Genomic DNA, 20,939 nt, shown 5'->3' with positions numbered 1-20,939 from the left:
CACACCTCTCCTCTTTGCCTCCCTTATCTTGTGTTTTACTTTTCTCTTTATTTTGTACCTCTTATATGATTCCCTCATAATGCTTTCACATTTTTGCCAAATTTTGATGTGTCAACAAAAGTAAATGTCTCTAGACAGTTTTCTAGTGAAAAAGGATTCTAAAGAAAGTGCCAGTTGTGCCAATGTTTCTAAAATATTTAAAGCTAATGAATCAGCTGAGGCTATTATAGTAGCAAGTGAAGTGGAATCTCCCTTGGTGGAAGATTCTTCTCCTTCACCTCAATTATCCTACCCTGTCTCCATTGTTGTACTAAGAGCTACTTTTTTTTTTTTAATAATTTACAAAAGTATTTATATTTATTTCTATTTTATTTGACTAATTATTTATTCTTTCCCAGGTTCATTTACTGTACTTTAAAATATTTTTGTGTTAATATTTAAAAAAAAAACTGTTTTAGGTATTTTTTACAAATTATTTTGGGGTATTTTTTCATAAGCATGCTATGCATTATTATATTTTACATTGATTCCTATGGGAAAAATTATTTTGCTTAACAAGTGTTTTGCATTATGAGTAAAATTCGGGAACAAATTATGTTCATCATATGAGGTTCCAATGTATATGCAAAAATACCTGGAATAGCTTAGGAAGTGTTAGAGCCCAAGCTCAAACAATATACAAGTTCAAATCTAAATATAATAACTGGAAACCAAGGATATAGATTACATTGGAACCATACATGAATTTGAGGCTAGGTAGGATAAATAATTAGAGAATAGGGGACAGGACCTAACGAGCATTGCTCCTCCTGTATTACAATTAGGTAAATACATGTCTGAGTAAAGAACTGCTGGGTTTATTTCTATTTTGCATATGGGTGGAAAAGTTTGTGATTTAATGCAAAGGGAAAGTATAATTTCAAGGGCTCTTATGTAGATCTATTTGTCTAATGTAGGGTTGTCATTAGAGTCCCTAAGATATTGAGCCTTTAAACAATCAACATTTAATTTCTACCAATACTGTTCTAGTACATTAGCCATTGTGTAGAAAAATAAAGAACATTTTGAAGATTCCACTTTGATGCAGCCCAAAGGGATTTCTCCCTGTCTTCTCCTTTTCTGCATGAGGGGACAGATAGGGGGGTCGCCAATTTAATGAAGCAGCCTTGCTTTGGATGTGCTGTGGCTCGAGTCACTGGTTCTGACTCAGGGCAGCGGACAAGATACAGGTATGACCCATCATCCAGGAGGTGCCAAGATAGGAGTGAGGGTGGAGAGGAGTGGAGTGCATTAGGGATGGAATGGGTGAGAATGCTTTTTATGCCTTTGTTTTTTGGCTACCTCCCTTGTAAGGGGGAAAAAGCCTTTGGTATATGTATGTATGTACATACTGTCCTACTTTCATCTAAGAATGATCAGTAGTTAACCCATGGACCATTTCCCACTTTTTCCTTCTTTGTTGCAAACAGGTAATTTAATTTAGTTTTGGGAAAATTATCACATTTCTTAACTCACTAATGGCAGCAATCATTTTTTACTTGTTGTGACAATTTCTTTTGTGACCAAACCCCAAAAACTTTCTTCACCCAAGGAATGACCTGACTGAAAAGGTCAACCTGATCAGTTACTTTATTCTACTGTACATAATTTTATTTTTCCTGGTTGAGGCCAAGATGTGTAAAAACTTTATCCACCTTACATTTCCTTAGGGGTGACCAAGGATGAGATGGATGGATTGGGCATTGGGAAAGAGGGGAATGTCTGTTGAGGAAGGGAGAAGACAAAAGATAGGGGTAAGTGGAGAATGGCTGTGTATGGATGATGTTGTCATGCATTATAGGGAGTGGGATGGAGGGGGTAAGGGAGTATGTGTGAATCTATTCTGTTGTTATCAAAGTTGCTTTTCTAACTGATGCATGACCACAATACTTCAAGTAATCATTTGTCCACATTAAACAAGTGACATCTCTCAAGTGCAGTGTCAATACATTCAGAAAAGAGGCCACAATCAAATGTAACAACTCAGGGTCTGTCTTGCCTACCTCTTGTTAGAATGCTGTCAATTCCTTCACTACTAAATTGGTCCCTCTCTGTATTTTATTCATCTCTCATCTGGACATGCTGGATATGCAAACATGAGATGTTTCAGATTAGGAAAGTGAGCAAGAGAACCAAATGCTTCTCGAACACTAGTAGCCCCTTCCAGTTCTATGCAAAGGATTTGTGATGCATATGAATCCATTGTGGTTTCAAGAAATTGAATATTTTTTACACTTAATTTTTCTACAGTAGTACAGGTCTTCAAAAGATCATTAAAAAATTATTAAATTAGTTGGTTTCAGTCCTGAACAGATGGACAATTCATCAAAAGTGTAAAGTCTACAATGAAATTTTCAACATTCATAAGAGACTTCCACTACCCCAGAAGGTAACCTTTACTCCTTCTAAGAAGCGGAGCAAATATTCATGTCCAGATAGATAAATAGGTTTGAGTTTGACATCTGGATACATGTACGCCATGGCATGGTAAAATAAGGAGTACATACATACATATACCAAGGCTTTTTCCCCCTTACAAGGGAGGTAGCCAAAAAGGAAAAGGCATAAAATCATTCCCACCCATTCCATCCCTGAATACACTCCACACCCCTCCACCCTCCCTCTTATCTTAGCACCTCCTGGATTACGGGTCATCCCTGCACCTTGTCCACTGCCCTGGGTCAGAAGCAGTGTCGCAAGACACACCACATCCACAGCAAGGCCGCTTCATTAAATCAGCGACCCCCCCTCTCCGTCCCCCCATGCATAAAAGGAGAAGACGGAGAAATCCCTTCGGGCTGCATCAAATTTTGCTCACACACACTACCTCACCCCCCATCCACCTGCCATTCCACCTCATGCATCACAACATCATCCATATACAACCATTCTCCATTCACCCGTCTTCTGTCCTATCCCGTCCTTCCTCAACAGACATTCCCCTCTTCCCCAAAGCCCCCTTTACCCCATCCATCCACCTCATCCTAGGATGTCCCCTCATCTTCACTCCCTCCACATCTGCCTTCCACACCTCTTTTACTAGTCTTTCTTCACTCATTCTTTCCATGTGTCCAAACCATCGTAATACTCTTTCATCAACCCTATCTCCCAACTCCCTTTCCACCCCTGTTCTCCTCATTTCTCACTCTATCCAGCCTAGTAACCCCCATCATACTTCTCAGACACCTCATCTCAAACACATTCAAACTCCTTCTCTCTTCCTCTCTTATGTTTCATGTTTCTCCCCCTTACAGTGCTGTTGGCACAATCACTCCTTCATACAGTCTCCTCTTAGCATCCATTCCTAAATGTCTATTCCTCATTACACTCTTCAAACCACCAAGGCATTAACTCGCTTCTCTCAATCTACATTCTACCTCCACCTTCACTCCACCTTTTCCTGCCACATTTGCACCCAAGTATCTAAAACTATCCACTTGCTCCAGTCGCTCTCCCTTAATGCTCACTTCCAGTCTACTGCCACTTTCACCCCTTGTACATCTCATCACCTTACTTTTACCCACATTTATCTTTAGCTTTCTTCTATCACATACTCTCCCAAACTCTGTCACCAACTTCCTCAATCCCTCCTTCGATCCTGCCACAAGCGCAGTGTTGTCAGCAAACAACAGCTGGCTCACTTCCCACTTTTCTCCATTTTCTTTAACAATCCCTGACCCACTATCCTTGCATTTACCTCTTGCACTACCCCATCCATGTATAAGTTGAACAGCCAGGGGGACATAACGCATCCTTGACGAAGTCCCACCTTTACCTCAAACCAATCACTCTCTCCATTTCTAATCCTAACACAAGCTCTACTACTCTCATAAAAACTCTTGACAGGTCCTAGAAGCTTTCCTCCTATCCTGTATATCCACAAAACCTCCCATAGTGCCTTCCTGTCTACTCAGTTGTAAACCTTTTCCAGATCCATAAAAGCCCAAAAAACTTCCTTACCCTTTCCTATAGCTTTCTCACATATGTCTTACCACAAAGATCTGATCTACACAACCTCTAGCCATCCTAAATCCACACTGTTCCTCACCAATTACTCCCTCTGTTCCTCTCCTAATCCTCTCAATCAAGATCCTCCCATAAGCCTTCCCAACTACACTTAACAAGCTAATCCCTCTGAAACTACTACACTCACACTTGTCCCCTTTTCTCTTGTAAAGTGGAACTGTACAGACATTCCTCCAGTCCTCTGGCACTCTACCCTCTCTCCAGCAAACATTAAATAACCTCACCAGCCAGTCCACCGTCACTGTACCTCCTTTTTTTAGACATTCTCCATGGCATCCATCCAGACCAGGTGCCTTACCTGCTTTCATCATCTTAACAACTGCCTTCACTTCATCCTTCCTTATTTCTCCTCCATTTTCCTCACTCATCACGGTCATTTTCTTAGCATTTCCCACTACAACTATCTTTCCCTCCCTATCCTCCTTCACATTTAGCAACTCCCTAAAGTATTCTGCCCATCTTCCCCTTACTGCCTTCTCTTCCATTATCATCTCTCCATCTGCACCTTTTACCTTTTCTTCTCTACTTGATTTGCCTCCTCTTCCTCTCTTAATTTCTTTCCAAAACATATTTTTATTACTTTCAAAATTTTCTGTGATCGTCAAAAGTATCAACGTAAACCTTCTTTAACCTTGGGAAAGACAACTGGCCTCTTCTTTCCTCCTCAGTTTTTTTCCATCTAATCATAGTAGTCCTCACTTCCAAGAAAAACTTGAGCTGCCTTTGAAAGAACATTTTCATATTCATCAAAAACTGATTAATACATATCAACAATGATCTCAAGCTCCTTAAGGTTCAGAGTTTTAGAAATGCCATCTAAAATGTAAAGGCTGAGCACTGGAACCTCTACTCATCACATTGGGAGAATGATGCAACAGGTCCCTCACTATCCTAGTTTGTCGGGTATACACAACTTGTTGCTCACCAATTTCAGCCTCTTTAAAGCCAAAGGACTAACCCGTGTAAGCACTTCCTAATAAATTCCCTCATACACTTCATGCTATGGTTCATCTGTGGACCAATAGATGCAGTTAATAGTTATGCTGTCAAACAAATATGAAATTCACAAAGCTGACCATGCTATCTTCTTATTCTTCCACTTCTCTACAGCAGCCTTCATGATAGCACCTTTCATGGTTTCATGCATGGGTGAGCAGGGGTCCACAGTGATGTAATTTTCCCACCAGTGTTCCAACCATTTTTTAAATGCACTGCAATTAGCCAGTGCAATTCTAACAAGTTGTTGTTCATAACAGGTTGAGAATCCTTTACTCAAAATGCTTGGGACCAGAAGTCTTTTAAAGTTTGGATTTTTTCAGGTTTCAAAATAATTGGATATTTTCATACATAAATTAAGACAGTTTGTTGATAGTACTGTGAAGTGTGATTTGTTGATTATGATGCTGATGGTCCCACCATTAACATGGAACCAGTATATTAAAATCTTGAAATTTTTATTCCAATCTAAAACAGTGAAAAAACACCATAACCTCTACCATATCAATATTGCTTAGTGATTTTAGAACATTTCATAATTTTGCAATATCTCTGAACATCTGAACTCGAAGAAATCGGTTTTCAAACAAATAATTCAAGCTGGAAATACCTGTTTTTGAACAAAATTTTGGTTCTTGAACGATGTTGACATATGGCCACTGATGAAATATAAACAGTTCTCTGTTGAACGCTGAGCTGAATACCATAGTTGTGCTGTGCTTTCGTTATCAATTTGATTGTATTCAGCATTTACTTTTCTTACACTAGCCCTCTTCATGGCTCCAAAGAAAGCAAAAAGTGATACTGGTCAAGGAAAAGTTGAGAAAAACAATCAAATACTTGGGGGGGGGGGGAAGCAACCAAAATGCCTTCTTGTGTTGGATAATGCTCCTGCTCACCCTCCAGGTTTGGAGGATGACTTAGTTGGTGAATCTAATTTCATTAAGGTCAAATTCCTGCCACCTAACACAACACCTCTAATCCAACCTATGGATCAACAGATCATAGCTAACTTTAAGAAACATTATGCTAAAGCCGTGTTTCATGTTTCCAAATTGCTAATGACACTCAATTAACTTTGAGAGAATTTTGGAAAGACCATTTCAATATCCTGAGTTGTGTTAATCTTATTGATAATGCATGGAACCAAGTGAGTACTAGAACCATGAATTCAGCATGGCAGAACCTTTGGCCAGGCTGTGTACCAGAGATAACTTTGAGGGGTTTGAAACTGCTGGATCTGCTGCTGCTGTTGAGGACAATGCTATTGTTGAAGAGATTGTTTATTGGGAAAAAGTATGGGCTTGGAGGTTGACAGTGAAGGTATTGAAGAGCTGGTGGAAGACCACAATACTGAGCTTACCAATGAAGAGCTTGTACATCTTCAAAATGAACAGCAAAAGAAATTGGTTGAGGAACAGTCTTCTGAGGAAGAGGAAAGAATTGAAGATATGCCAAGTTCTTTAATCAAAGATATTTGTGCTAAATGGGGTGATGCTCAAAATTTTGTAGAAAAATACCACCCAGACACCATGGTAGCACATAGAGCAGTAAATCTTTTCACTTTCAATGTCATGTCACATTTCAGAAAAATTTTACAGCACAGGCTAAAACAACATTGGAAAGGTTTTTAGTGAAAGAAAAAAGGAAAGAAACCCAAAGAGAAAGAGAAGAAACACCCAAACAAGAATCACCAGAAGTTTTTATAGAAGGGGATTCCATTTCCGAGCAATAACTCACCCTTATTCCTCCCTCATCTCCATCCACCTATGCCATCACATTGCAGCCAGAAGGGTACAGTACATACATTACATAATAACTGTACAGTGTTTTGTCATTAAATTTACTTCTGTTATGTTTTTGTTTGATTTGCACTTTTATGTTTTATTTATTATATGATATATAAAGTGTAATTAGGTAAATAATTCATCTGGTGCTTGGAAATGAATTAATCTCTTTTACATTATTTGTAATGGGAAAATATGATTTGGTTTTCAAACAGTTTGGTTTTAGAACAGATTTTTGGAATGAACTATGTTTGAAAACTGAGGTTTGACTATATACAGTAACTACAATATATACAATAAGAAAAGATGAGGTGAAAGCAGTTATCAAGATGATGAGAGCAGTTAAGGCATCTGGGTGAGATGGATTTCATACAGAAAGCCTAAAAATAGGAGGTACAGTGATGGACTGGATGGCGAGATTATTTAATGTTTCTCTGAAATAGGATATAGTGCCTGAGGACTGGAGGAATGCCTATATAGTTCTGCTTTACAAGGGAAAAAGGGAGATGTGTGAGTGTAGTAGTTTCAGAGGGATCAGTTTATTGATTCAGAGGATCAAGAGAGGAGCAGGAGTAATTGGTGAGGAACAGTGCAGGTTTAGGGAAGGTAGGGGTTATGTAGATCAGATTTTTGTGGTAAGACAGATATGTGAGAAAGCTTTAGGAAAAGGTAATGAGGTTTTTTGGGCCCTTAAGGATTTGGAAAAGGCTTATGATAGGGCAGACAGGAAGGCACTATGGGAGGTATTGCTGATATATGGGATAGGAGGAAAGATGTTAAGAGCAGATGAGAATTTTCACAATAGTAGTAGAGCCGGTGTTAGAATTAGATATGGAGAGAGCAAGTGGTTTGAGATAAAGATGGGATAAACTACAGCAGTGGTTTGAGAAGTGGCAAATGAAATTAAACACATGTATTACCTAGTTGTATTTTGCGGGAAGGGGAGCTATGCTCGTGATGTCCCGCCTTTGTATCTCGCAGTGTCTAGTTTGTTTTTAAACTCGTGAATGGTTTTTGCGCATACTATTTCATTGTCCAGTTTGTTCCAAGTGTCCAAAACTCTATGAGGAAAACTGTTTTTCTTCAGTTCTCTTCTATAGCTATGTTTTTTGATTTTCTTTCCATGTCCTCTTGTGTTTCTTTTGTCCCAGTTAAGTAAGTTCTCTCTATCGAGTACCTCTGTGCCTCTCATGATTCTGTAGATGGTCAATAGGTCACCTCTCTCTCTTCTTTGCTCCAGTGTCGGTAATTCCAGTTTAGCCAATCTCTCCTCGTATGATAGGTTTGCAAGTGCAGGTGCCATTTTTGAAGCTGCTCTTTGGATTCTTTCTATTTTCTTTATATTCTTTTTGGTACTGGGGGACCACAATGTTGCCGCATACTCTAATCTAGGCCTTATCAGTGTAACCAATATTTTTTTTATCATGTCTTCGTCCAAGTATGTAAATGCCACTTTTATTGATCTTAGCAAGTTGTAAGTCTCCCCGACAATTTTGTTAATCTGTATATCATAGGACAAGTATTTCGTGATAATTACTCCCAAATCTTTTTCGGATCCTACTTTCTTTACTTCTTTGGTTCCAATTGTATATTTTCCTGATATTCTGTTTTTGCTTTTTCCAAACTCCATTATGCTACACTTCTTAGTATTAAAGTCCACTTCCCATTTCTGACTCCAGTTCCATACCCTATTTAGGTCTTCTTGCAGTGCTTCACAGTCCTCATCAGTTTCTATTTTCCTTAGCAGTTTGGTGTCATCAGCAAAGAAGCTCATGTAGCAGTTCACGTCCTCGTCCATGTCATTCATATAGATAGCAAACATTATTGGTGCCAGCACAGATCCTTGCGGTACTCCACTGATCACCTCTTTCCAATCTGAATATTTTTCTCTGAGCACTACTCTCATCTTTCTACCAGTCAGAAAGTCCTCTATCCATTTTAGTAGGTTTCCTTGTATTCCTCCTATGTGTTCCAGTTTTTTTAGTAGTTTTCTGTGTGGTACTTTGTCAAAGGCTTTTTGCAAGTCTAGGAATGCACAATCAGCCCATCCATTTCTTTCTTGCACTATGTCTATTAGCCTTGAGTAAAAGCATATTAAGTTTGTGGAGCATAATCTTCCTTGTCTGAATCCGAATTGTCTTGGGTTTAATATGTCATTGTCTTCCAGATGTTTTACCCATCTATTCTTGATTATTTTCTCACAAATTTTGGCTATGGTGCTTGTTAGTGATACTGGCCAATAGTTGGTGGGTTCTTCCTTGTTTCCTCCTTTGTATATTGGTACAATGTTAGCGTTTTTCCAGTCCTCGGGTATCTTTCCTTCTTTGAGTGAGCTGTTTATTAAGATGTGTATTTTGTCTGTTAGTTCTTCTTTGCACTCCTTTAGAATCCAATTTGCAATACCATCCAGGCCATGTGATTTTCTGACATCCAGCCTTGATAGATGTTCTGATATTTCCTTTAGTGATGCTGTAAACTCATTCATGAGGGGAGATTTCTTGTTTTTATCTATGTCACAATTTGGTATTTTCTCTCTGGTGAAAACAGATTTAAAGTGATTGTTCATGACTTCAGCCATCTCTAAATCTTCTGTGTATTCTATGTTTCCTTGGCATAGTTTCACCATTTCCTGTTTGTTTTTAAGTTTACCATTCACATACCGATAGAATAGTTTGGGTTGCTCTTTGCATTTGTCTATAATATCCTTCTCATGGTTCCTTTTTTCCTCTCTTCTCACATTAACATACTCATTTCTACAGTTAACATAAATTTGCCATTTGCTTTGTTTTTTGTCTTTTCTCCACGTTTTCCAAGCTTTGTCCCTTCTGTCTTTTGCCTCACTGCATCTTTTGTTGAACCAACATTTAATGTACTCTCTCTCTCGCTTTTGTCTTGGTACATGCCTGTTTACACCTTCATTGTAGTTTTCCATCAATATATTCCATTTCTCTTCCACTGTTGTCTCTTCCCTGTAAAAATTTTCCCAGTTTGCATTCCGGAAGAATGTCTTTAGTTTTGTAAAGTCTGTTTTGTTGTAAATGCAAGGTTATGCACATAGGTAAAAATAACAGTGATTTCAGGTTATTTGGAAATTCGTTAACAAAAGTGGATAGTGAAAATGATCTCAGCGTAATTATGAGTAATGATCTCAAATCATCCAAGCAGTGTATTTCAGCCTCTGAGAAAGCAAATAATATTCTAGGACTGACTGCATGATATTTTGACTTCAAAAGTCCATCTCTCATTAACAAGCTATATAAATCGAATCCACATCTGGAATATGCTGTTTCTGTAAGGTCACCGGATCTCATTAAAGACATTGACAGATTGGAAAAAGTACAACAATGAGCTACAAAACTGATTCCAAATATAACAAATCATACGAAAATCAACTAAAACATATGAATCTGTTTTCCCTAAAAAAACATAGACTCAGAGGTGTCTTTAAGATTCTAAAAGGAATTGGCATCAAAAGTGACAGAAATAGATTTAATTTGGAAGTGAGTAGAAACAACTTTGCCAACTGTGTAGCTAATGAATGGAATAAACTTCCTGCAGAGGCAGTATAATGTAGTTCAGTTTGAAGCTTTAAGATTTGTTTAGATAAACACCTAAGCAAGATGCTGTAATGCCTGCCATTTATTTTATATTTGTCTGTTTATTATTATTTGCTTGATCTTTATATATTATTATGTCAATTTATTATTATTTACTATTTTCCTGTTTGTTTATTAATTAACTATACCGATGCATTTATATATTATTATTTATATTATAATTTTTCTTTATATCATAATTTTTTTGCATCTGACCTAGTTATGGACCAAAAGGTCTCCTGTTTGCTTGCTCCTCCTTTATAATCCTTTTATAAAGTGAATGCCTTGGTGGATTAAAGTGTAATAAAAAACAGATATTTAGGACTGGATGCTAAGAGGAGATTGTATGAAGGGGTGATTGTGTTGACAGCACTGTATGGGGCAGAAACATGGAACATGAGAGAGGAAGAGTTTAAATGTGTTTGAGGAACAAGGGGAGAAGACAGAAGATAGGAGTGAGTGGAGAATGATTGTGTATAGATAATGCTGTGATGCATAGGAGTGGATGGGGGATGGGGGTTGAGGGAGTATCTGTGAATGATATTTTGATGCAGCCCAAAAGGATTTCTCCTCAGCTTCTCTTTTTCTGCATGAAGGGACAGAGAGTGAGGGGGAGGGGGTTGCCAATTAAATTAAATGACCTTGCTATGGATGTGCTGTGTCTTGTTGCATTGCTTTTGACCTAGGGCAGTAGGGAAGATGCAGGGATGACCCTTCATCCAGGAGGAGCCAAGAAAAGAGGGAGGGAGGGGTGGTGAATGGGAGTGGAATTATACCTTTAACTTTGGTTTTCACCCTTGTAAGGGGTTAAAAGCCCTTGATATATGTATGTATAATATATACAAAGCCACAGAAGTCTTGTAAACATTTCATGAAATTTTTATTGATCATTTATAACAATTACAGTCTAATGACATGCTTAAAATCAAACCACTAATATCTTAAAATTTCCGAGTGCATGAAATGTTTCATTATATAACTGAAACTTAACCTTCAGTACTGTGCAAATAATAGCTTTTCTGTTCAGTTTTTTCTTCCAATAATGTGTTTGAAATAAAAAAAAAAAAAAAAAAATTGGCGATGCAAAATATTTCATCATGACACATTTGAACACTTTACAAACGTTACAAAATAACGCATTGAGAGTGAGAGCAAGATGCACCAAGGCCACCCTGGTAGGACACCTGCACACATGGGTTGAAATCCTTCCCATAGTATATCCTTTGAAAATGATAGGTGCACACCTTTGTATTTACCTAATTGTAGTATACAGGAAAGGAGCAACATTTGTTGAAACATGTTCCCTATACTCTATTTTTCATCATACCTAGCCTTGATTCATGTACAGTTCCAATTTGATCTATATCTTTGATTTCCAATTATATTTAGATTTGAACTCGTGTATAGTTTGAGCCTGGGCTATATCACTTCCTAAGCTATCCCAAGTATTTATGTGTCTATATGGAAAACTGTATTTCTTTGCATCCATTAGACATGTGTTTTTCTTAATTTGCTCCCAAGACTTTTTAGAAAGCCTTCCCATCTCTGACCAGATCTCTTCTATTAATACAATCTATCCCCTTTAGTGATCTGAATATTGTAATCATACCTCCTCTTTCTCCTCGGTCTTTCAAAGTTGGCAGAACCAGTGCTACTAGTCTTTCCTCATTTGGTTGATCTGCCAGCCTGGGGACCAGTTTGGTTGCTCTCCTTTGTATTCTCTTAATCTTGCTTATATCCTTCACTCTGTGTGGGGACCATACCACTGACACATATTCCAGCCTTGGTCAGATCATCATCTCTTCATCCATTGTGTGAACTGTGACTGATCTTCTACAATAGTTTGTCTGTCTCCCACAATCCAGCTGATATGTCTGTCTGGTGACAGGTTGTCTTTCATCAACTCTCAAATTTCTGGCCTGTTTTGCTTTTATAATGGGCTTCCAAAGGAGTTTAAGGATGGTCTTTTGCCACTATTGCCCATTTCCAGTACTTTACATTTTTTGGTATTGAACTTCATTTCCCATTCCTAGCTAGAATATTTTAGCAATAGTCAACCGTCTTCCTCTTTCTTCAATCTTATGATTTTTGCATCATCTGTGAACATGTTGGCATAGCTTGTTGTCCCTCACATCATGTCACTGACATAGACAAGAAACATTATTGATGCAAGCACTGAATCTTGTGGAACTCTGCTCATTATTGCTCTCCATCTTGACATCTTATCATTTCCCTTTCCTTTAAAAAATCTTTTATCCATTCTAGTAGTTTGCATCTCATTCCTCCAGCACACTCCAATTTCCACACAAGTCAACTGTGTGGAACTCTATCAAATGCCTTCTCTAGGTTGAGGTACACACAGTCCACCCATCCCTCTCTCTCTTGCAGCAGCACATCAATCACTCTCATGCAAAAGCTTAAAAGGTCCGACACACATGACCTTCCAGATCTGAAGCCAAACTGACTTTCTGTCAGAATGTTCATCTTTTCAAGATATTCAGTCCATTGATCATTCACAATCCTTTCACATAATTTCACTATTGTGCTGGTCAGTGATACTGGCCTATAATTTATTGGTCTCTCTTTAATTCCACCTTTGTGAATTGGCACCACATTTGCCCTTTTCTAATTAAACAGCACAATGCTGTCTTTCAATGAACGTGTAATAAGACTGAATCTTGTCTGCTAGTTGTTCCCTACATTCTTTAAGTATCCAGTTTGAGATCCCATCAGGTCCTGAAACTTTTGTCACACCCAATAATCCCAAGAGTGACCACTTCCTTCATTTCTACATTTATATCTTCTAAACCTGGATTTTTGCTCCCTTCACTTTTCTCTAAAAAAGTGCGCTCTTTTGTCAAGACCGATTTGAAACATTCATTCATTATTTCTGCCTGAGCTGAGGCTTCTTCAAAGACCTCACTACCCACTATTAACTTGGTGATTACTTCCCTGTCTCAATTTACATTTATAAACCTGTAAACAGTTTTGGTTTATCTTTGCATTTATCTACAACCATTCTCCACTCACCCCTATCTTCTGTCCTTTCCCTTCCTTCCTCAACAAACATCCCCCTCTTTCTCAATGCCCCTTTTACTCCATCCATACATCTCATCCTTGGTTGCCCCCTCATGTTCATTACATCCACTCTCAACAACATAAAAATTCTTCCTTGAGTGATCAGTGGGCCCATGACTCAAAACAAGCTTAAGATATAATGGAAGTAGCAGCTTTTACATATTAGAATATATGTATTTTTGTTCATTCTCTTTCACTGCCTTCTTTTAGTGCACAATTTTTGTGATTACAAAAAATTAAATTTCTGTTATTTCTTCACTACTTGATATGATACGTTATATGAAGTTTCCATGGTTCTTAAACTGCACTCTAGTTAAAAACACCTGAAATTTTCAATTTGTGGCACTTTCTCAAAAAAAATTATTTCAGAATTTTGAATATAGGATTCTCAGCCTGTACTAATCTCAAAAAAGATATACCAGAATGAAATTTGCCAATTCTGCAAATATTAAATATAACAATCCACTTTTTTTCTATCATTAAATCAACTTACTGTTAATGCATTTAAGTGTTCTGTTGCATTGTCAGCCTTCCTGTAGATGTAAAGGAAAATGACATTAAAATCTACAAATATATATATATATATATATATTTGTAAAAGAAGGGAGCAGATTCTCTCTAAGACATGTAGAGCTAAGGACAACAGCATTTTTGTAGTTTAACTTTTTCATAGCAATCTTGATTTTTTTAAGGATAGTTTTTCTTTCAGGCAGATCAACAATAACTAAAATTGCATAATCTTCTATTTATTTCAACATTTTGTCTTTAATAAGTCATCTTCAAGATTACCTGTAATTACATAAGGCAAATAACTACAAATGGTACATACATACGTATAACATGGCTTTTTCCTCCTTACAAGGGAGGTAGCCAAAAAGAAAATGGCATAAAAACCATTCCCAACCATTCCATCCCTAAAAACACTCCACTCCCCTCCAACCTCCCTCTTATCTTGGCACCTCCTGGATGACGGGTCATCCCTGCACCTTGTCCACTGCCCTGGGTCAGAAGCAGTGTCGCAAGACACAGCACATCCACAGCAAGGCCACTTCATTAAATCAGTGATCCCCCTCTCCGTCCCCCCATGCAGAAAAGGAGAAGACAGGGAAATATCCCTTCAGACTGCGTCAAATTTTTCTTGCACATACTATCTCACCCCCCATCCCCCACCCATTCCACCTCATGCATCACATCATCATCCATATACAACCATTCTCCATTCAGCCCTATTTTCTGTCCTCTCCTGTTGTTCCTCAACAGACATTCCCCTCTTCCCCAAAGCCCCCTTCACCCCATTCATCCATCTCATACTAGGATGCCCCCTCATGTTCACTCCTTCCACAGCTGCCTTCCACACCTCTTTTACTAGTCTTTCTTCACTCATTCTTTCTATGTGTCCAAAGCATCCTAATAGTCTTTCATCAACCCTATCTCCCAACTCCCTTCCCACCCCTGTTCTCCTCCTCACCTCCTCATTTCTCACTCTATCCAGCCTAGTAACCCCCATCATACTTCTCAGACACCTCATCTCGCATTCAAACTCCTTCTCTCTCCCTCTCTTATGTTCCATGTTTCTCCCCCATACAGTGCTGTTGGCACAATCACTCCTTCATACAGTCTCCTCTTAGCCTCCATTCCCAAATGTTTATTCCTCGTTACACTTTTTAATCCGCTAAGGCATTTACTTGCTTCTCTCAATCTACATTCTACCTCCACCTCCACTCCACCTTTTCCTGCCACATTTGCACCCAAGTATCTAAAACTATCCACTTCCTCCAGTTGATCTCCCTTAACACTCACTTCCAGTCTGCTCCCACTTTCACCTCTTGTACATCTCATCACCTTACTTTTACCCACATTTATCTTCAGCTTTCTTCTTTCACACATTCTCCCAAACTCTGTCACCAACTTCCTCAATCCCTCCTCTGATCCTGCTACAAGCACAGTGTTGTCCGCAAACAACAGCTGGCTCACCTCCCACTTTTCTCCATTTTCTTTAAACATCTCCAATCCCTGTCCCACCACCCTTGCATTTACCTCTTGAACCACCCCATCCATGTATAAGTTGAACAGCCAGGGTGACATAACACATCCCTAATGAAGTCCCACCTTTACCTCGAACCACTCTCTTCATTTCTAATCCTGACACATGCTCTACTACTCTCATAAAAACTCTTGACAGCTCCTAGAAGCTTTCCTCCTATCTCGTATATCTACAAAACCTTGTTGGGAAAAAAATTATATAACAGAAATAAAAAAGTAATACATATTGTGGTTGGTGCTTACATCTAAAATTAACAATGGGACAACTAATAGGGTTCAAGCTTTTTAAATGTGCATCTAGCTCTGATGCTGTCAGATTTTAAGGGTGGTGGGGGGGTGAGGAAGAGGAGGAAGAAGAAGAAGATGAAGAGGGAATTTGGAGGAATGGGGGACGAGGGGGGTTCATGCCTTGATCCAGTCAGATCTGGAGGTGGAGGACTGGGCCTCAAGTGAGGTCTAGGTGGTCGGTTGTGAGGTGGAGGGGGATTTGGAGGGAGAGGAGGGGAGGGGAGGAGGAGAGGGAAGGGGGAGGAAGAGGAGGAGGAAGATGCCTCACAATGTTTCTTACTTTTTCATTTCTGTAATATATATTTTTTCCAACACATCATTTGTAATAAATAGCCTTATGTAATTACAATCCTGAAGGTGTCTTATTAAAGACAAAACATTGAAAAAAATGAATGATTATGCAAATTTAGTTTTTCCTCATCTGCCTGAAGGAAAAACCATCATTAAAAATTGAGAATGCTAGAAAAAAATTAAATAACTACAAAAATGCTGTTGTCTTCAACTCTACACACACAATATATATATATATATATATATATATATATATATATATATATATATATATATATATATATATATACACATATATACACACATTGGAAGTGATGGCTAATTGTCAGAGCTGGGACTACCGATTCACCTTCGGTAGTCGGTAGATCGGTACTACCGGCAGTAGATTTCTGCTACCAATACCGATCATTCAGTATTTTGAAGAAACTACCGAATACTGCTACCGATTGCATGATTGGCAGTCAATCGGTATCGGTAGATTGAAAAAGCGAGCACGGGACTTTTTTGTTAAGACTTAAGAGAAGACGACCCCGGCAAAATGAAACGGACAAGTTTCAACACGTTCGAGTGCATCTATGGGAAGCAGTTAGCATGAAATTCCAGGAATTACTTTGACGTCATCATGCTTAGCCAATCACCGGCCATTCTGGGCGTTCTCAGCCAATCAGAGGCCGCCACCACCTAGCAGATTCTTGCTCCCGCCAAAAGTTTTGGCGGGAGCCCCACTCTCGTTTGGCCTGCCGACGCGAGTACACCTATGCTCTCGACCACGTACTCAGCCTCATCGCCTAGTGTTTTAAGTGGCAGTGTTTGTAAGTCCGCCCGCTGCGGCAGCAACACTTAATCATTTTGTGCTTTTAACTTTCCAAGTGATTTTCCTTTTTTAAACTTTATTTTACATTAAAAAAAGTTTTCAAAAAGTTTTGATCAAGTCAGTGAATTAGTATTTAATCATATAAACTTGTTTCTCTCGCTTTAATCGTTTCTGTGTAGCTCGTTAGGTTAGGTTCTAGTCGCCATCAACATGAGGAGGTTCCTGACCAGTAGCCCGGTCCCCGGCCCCAGTAGGCAGTCCCAGGCCCAGGAAGAGAGGACCAGCAGCCGCAGCAGCCTCTCGGATGCCTCAATCATCAGGTAGTTAAAACTTAAATGATTTTTTTTTTAATCTAAAATCTTTTATCTGTTAAAAAAGGCCTTTTTTCAAAAGACGTTTTGTTGAAACTGTTAAATAGTTTTGTGTCTTGCTTTTCATAAGGCACTTTGTTAAATTTAAATTAAAAAAATAAAAATAAAAGGCATTTTCCTTTTTATCTGAAAATTTCTGATTGACAGTTTTTACTTTGTAAAAAAAATTGGAATTTAACTAAAAATGTTAATTTGGTTTTAGTGACCCAGCCCACCCCCTGGAGGACACCAGGAGCCTCTCCAGGGCATCTTCCATGTCCACCAGCAGGCTGGACACCTTGGCCAGCAGCAGTGTGGACATGGTGAGCGCCAGTGGCGCGGAGACCCAGGGAGGGGAGACAGGCCTTGAACGCTGAGGAGGAGCTAAAGGGCTCTCTTCACGGCCTTAACGAGTAAGTTGAATTTTTTTTACTTAGGTTTTATCACTTTTATAAGTTTTATCTTTATGCCACTGCTTTTAAGAAGTGTTTAAGTCTTTAACTTCTTTAATCTTTATCATTTCTTTTTAAGGTTCTTCAAGTTTTACAAGCTGGAGAGCTCCCAGAAGAGCAGCAAGTTCAAGGACAAGATACTGCACAAGGGGATGGCCAGCTGCTGCAAGTGCCCCCAGAAGATAAAGTTCGACAGCGAGTCGAGGGGGAACCTCAAGAAGCACTACAAGACCAAGCACCCCTCCATGCTGTCGTCTCTGGAGGCAGCCCTGTCTCTCAACAGGTTCAAACCGACGACCAAGATAGAGAAGACCAGCCGCCAGATCACCCTGAAAGAGGCGACGGAGAGGCCCAAGGCTTGGTCGCAGCAGCTGGCCCAGCAGGCGTACGTGGTCTGGTTTGCGGAGGGCCTCAAGCCCTTCTGCGACACCGAGGACGAGGCCACGAGGACCTTCTTGAACTTCCTCAAGCCCGAGTTCAAGATGGCCTGCAGGAAGACCCTCACCAAGCGGCTCAACAAGTACGCTGTACAGGTAAAGTTTTTATTCAAGAATTAAGATTGAAACTAGCTAGTTGAAAGTAAAGTTAACTTTAAAAATGATTTTTTTTTAATTTAAAACAACTATTAACATGTTATTTATTAACTTATAACTTTTAAAAGTTAAAGGTATTCCTTTTTTGTTTTAACTTAAGTTTTAATTTAATAATTTATAACAAAGTACATACATACATATACCAAGGCCTTTTCCCCCCTCCAAGGGAGGTAGCCAAAAAGGGAAAGGCATAAAAACACTCCCACCCATTTCATCCCTAAATACACTCCACACCCCTCCCACCCTTCATCTCATCTGAGCACCTCCTGGATGACGGGTCATCCCTGCACCCTGCCTACCGCCCTGGGTCAGAAGCAGTGTCGCAAGACACAGTACATCCACAGTGAAGTGGAGTGAAGGTGGAGGTAGAATGTAGATTGAGAGAAGCGAGTAAATGCCTTGGTGGTTTAAAGAGTGTAATGAGAAATAGACATTTGGGAATGGATGCAAAGAGGAGACTGTATGAAGGAGTGATTGTGCCAACAGCACTGTATGGGGCAGAAACGTGGAACATAAGAGAAGAAGAGAGAAGGAGTTTGAATGTGTTTGAGATGAGGTGTCTGAGAAGTATGGTAGGGGTTACTAGGCTAGATAGAGTGAGAAATGAGGAGGTGAGGAGGAGAACAGGGGTGAAAAAGGATTTGGGAGAGAGGGTTGATGAAAGAATATTAGGATGGTTTGGACACATGGAAAGAATGAGTGAAGAAAGACTAGTAAAAGAGGTATGGAAGGCAGATGTGGAGGGAGTGAACATGAGGGGACGTCCTAGGATGAGGTGGATGGATGGGGTGAAGGGGGCTTTGGGGAAGAGGGGAATGTCTGTTGAGGAAGGAAGGGAGAGGACGGAAGACAGAGGTGAGTGGAGAATGGTTGTATATGGATGATAACTAAAAGTAAAACTTTTTATTTCTTAAAGAGTATTCTATCAAGCCTAATTTCCTTGGCAGGTCAAGGATGAGGTCAAGGCCACCCTGCAGGACGTCGACCTTGTGGCCACCACCGCCAACTCCTGGACGTCCCACAGGAGGGCCTTCCTCAGCTGCACGGTGCACTGGATCGACCCCATCACTTTGGAGAGGAAGGCAGCAACTCTTGCGTGCAGGGAACTGATGGAGAAGCAGACAGGACGAGTTCTGGCAAGGAACCTGTCTGACATCTTCGCAGAGTTCGACATCAGCAAAAAGATCACCCACTGCACCACCGACAACAGGCGCAACTACGTGGCAGCCTTCGAGCACTTTGCCGCCGACACCACCACCAGGCCAGAGTTGACAGAGGAGGAGCTCGAGGAGCAGACCGACGAGGCGATCGTCAACAGCGAGGTCGTCGACGTCTCGGACATGCTGCGCAACAGGGGGGATGATGAGTCACAGCTTCCGCCACATTTCAGATGCAGTGCTCACACCCTCAACCTGCTGGCCACGACAGACGTAGCAGAGGTGCCTGAGTGGAACAAGGGGCCCAGGGCTGTCTTCAGGAGGCCTGGGGCCAAGGCCCAGGCCCTGTGGTACCTGCAGAATAGGTCCTTTGTCTACGCCAACAAGATCAAGGAGGCTCTGGGTGGCAGAAGGCTCGTCACCCCTGTAGCTACGAGGTGGAACAGCTACTTCAACTCCATGAAGGCCCTCATGGAGCTTGTGCTGGAGAAGCAGGACATCAAGGTTGCCATCAACCGCATCCTCGCCGACCAGGGCTCCGCCGGCTTCGACATGAAGGATGCTGAGATCATCAAGGAGTACCTGGACATGATGGAGCCTGTCGCCACCTGCCTGGACAGGATGCAGTCAGACAAGTGGGCCTACATGGGCAACCTCCTGCCCGACCTGATGCTCCTCAAGAAGAAGCTCCAGCAACCTCAAGCACGCCAAGAAGCTTGTGGACTACCTCCTCGACCAGGACAACCTCACTAATGGCTTTGCCAACAGGTAAGATAAAACCCCTTGTAAAAACTTTTATAAACTTTTAAAAACTTGTAAAAAATCCTTAGCATTTTTAATTTTATCTTTTATTCAAAACTAAAATTAAAAAAAAAAAAAAATTATAATTAAGTCGCTTAGATAAAACTTGAAAGAAATGATTGATTTTAAAGAACTTTTATAAATAAAAATTTATATGTGCTTTTTTATATTAGATTTGGTCACCTGTTCGCGGAGGAGCACCTGTTGATGGCCACCGCCACCCACCCAGCTCACACTCTCCAGGCCATCTACTGCCTTGCGGAGCAGGACTACACCACCATCAAGGAGAGGCTTGTCAGGGAGTTGGTCAACATCGTCAGTCCAACCCCTACACAGGAGGCAGCTGCTGATCAGGGTGGCGATCAGTACTTCTGCTATGATGACCTCTATGGGCCTTCTACTTCCACCACCCCAGCCAACAACTCTACGCTGGAGGAGGCCATCAAGCTGGAGGTCATCAACTGGGCCAGGGCCAGGGACCACGTCGTCAGGAAGGAGCAGTTTCCTGCCGGCCACCGCGACGCCTGGGTGAAGTTGTTTGTCAAATACAACACCTCCCTGCCCAGTTCCGCTGCCGCTGAGAGGTTGTTCAGCACCGCCATCAACATCCTCCGCCCCAAGAGGTCCT

The 20,939-nt window shown here is 40.3% G+C and overlaps 2 protein-coding genes across 3 annotated transcripts in view; one reads left to right on the top strand and one right to left on the bottom strand.

Annotated features, from left to right (window-relative positions):
- Window positions 1-20,939, bottom strand: part of LOC143021617 (uncharacterized) — a 41,013-nt gene that overhangs the window by 15,196 nt on the left and 4,878 nt on the right. The window contains exon 4 of the mRNA XM_076179219.1: window positions 14,016-14,055. Coding sequence (XP_076035334.1) covers window positions 14,016-14,055 — 40 coding nt within the window. The remainder of the gene's footprint in view (window positions 1-14,015; window positions 14,056-20,939) is intronic.
- LOC143021748 (uncharacterized) lies at window positions 16,462-20,650 on the top strand. Of its 2 annotated transcripts, XM_076179450.1 has the most exons (5): window positions 16,462-17,278; window positions 17,532-17,721; window positions 17,840-18,293; window positions 19,301-20,278; window positions 20,485-20,650. In XM_076179450.1, the coding sequence occupies exons 3-4, from the start codon at window positions 17,913-17,915 to the stop codon at window positions 20,261-20,263; spliced, it is 1,344 nt and encodes a 447-aa protein (XP_076035565.1). In that variant the 5' UTR covers window positions 16,462-17,278; window positions 17,532-17,721; window positions 17,840-17,912; the 3' UTR covers window positions 20,264-20,278; window positions 20,485-20,650. The 2 variants fall into 2 exon arrangements, with proteins under 2 accessions (XP_076035565.1, XP_076035566.1); XM_076179451.1 differs by lacking the exon at window positions 16,462-17,278 and having other exon boundaries at window positions 17,344-17,721.

The sequence above is a fragment of the Oratosquilla oratoria genome, chromosome 42 (assembly GCF_046742065.1).
Source record: "Oratosquilla oratoria isolate Oo_2021 chromosome 42, ASM4674206v1, whole genome shotgun sequence".
Taxonomy (NCBI): domain Eukaryota; kingdom Metazoa; phylum Arthropoda; class Malacostraca; order Stomatopoda; family Squillidae; genus Oratosquilla; species Oratosquilla oratoria.
Note: the sequence above shows the minus strand (reverse complement) of the source record. Positions and strands in the feature narration are given on the sequence as shown.

What these genes read in the sequence shown, in the direction of transcription:
- LOC143021748 (XM_076179450.1), top strand. Translation starts at nt 17,913, where the DNA reads ATGGCCAGCTGCTGCAAGTGCCCCCAGAAGATAAAGTTCGACAGCGAG. An exon ending in TCAACAAGTACGCTGTACAG is followed by an intron (nt 18,294 to 19,300) that starts GTAAAGTTTTTA and finishes TTTCCTTGGCAG; the next exon opens with GTCAAGGATGAGGTCAAGGC.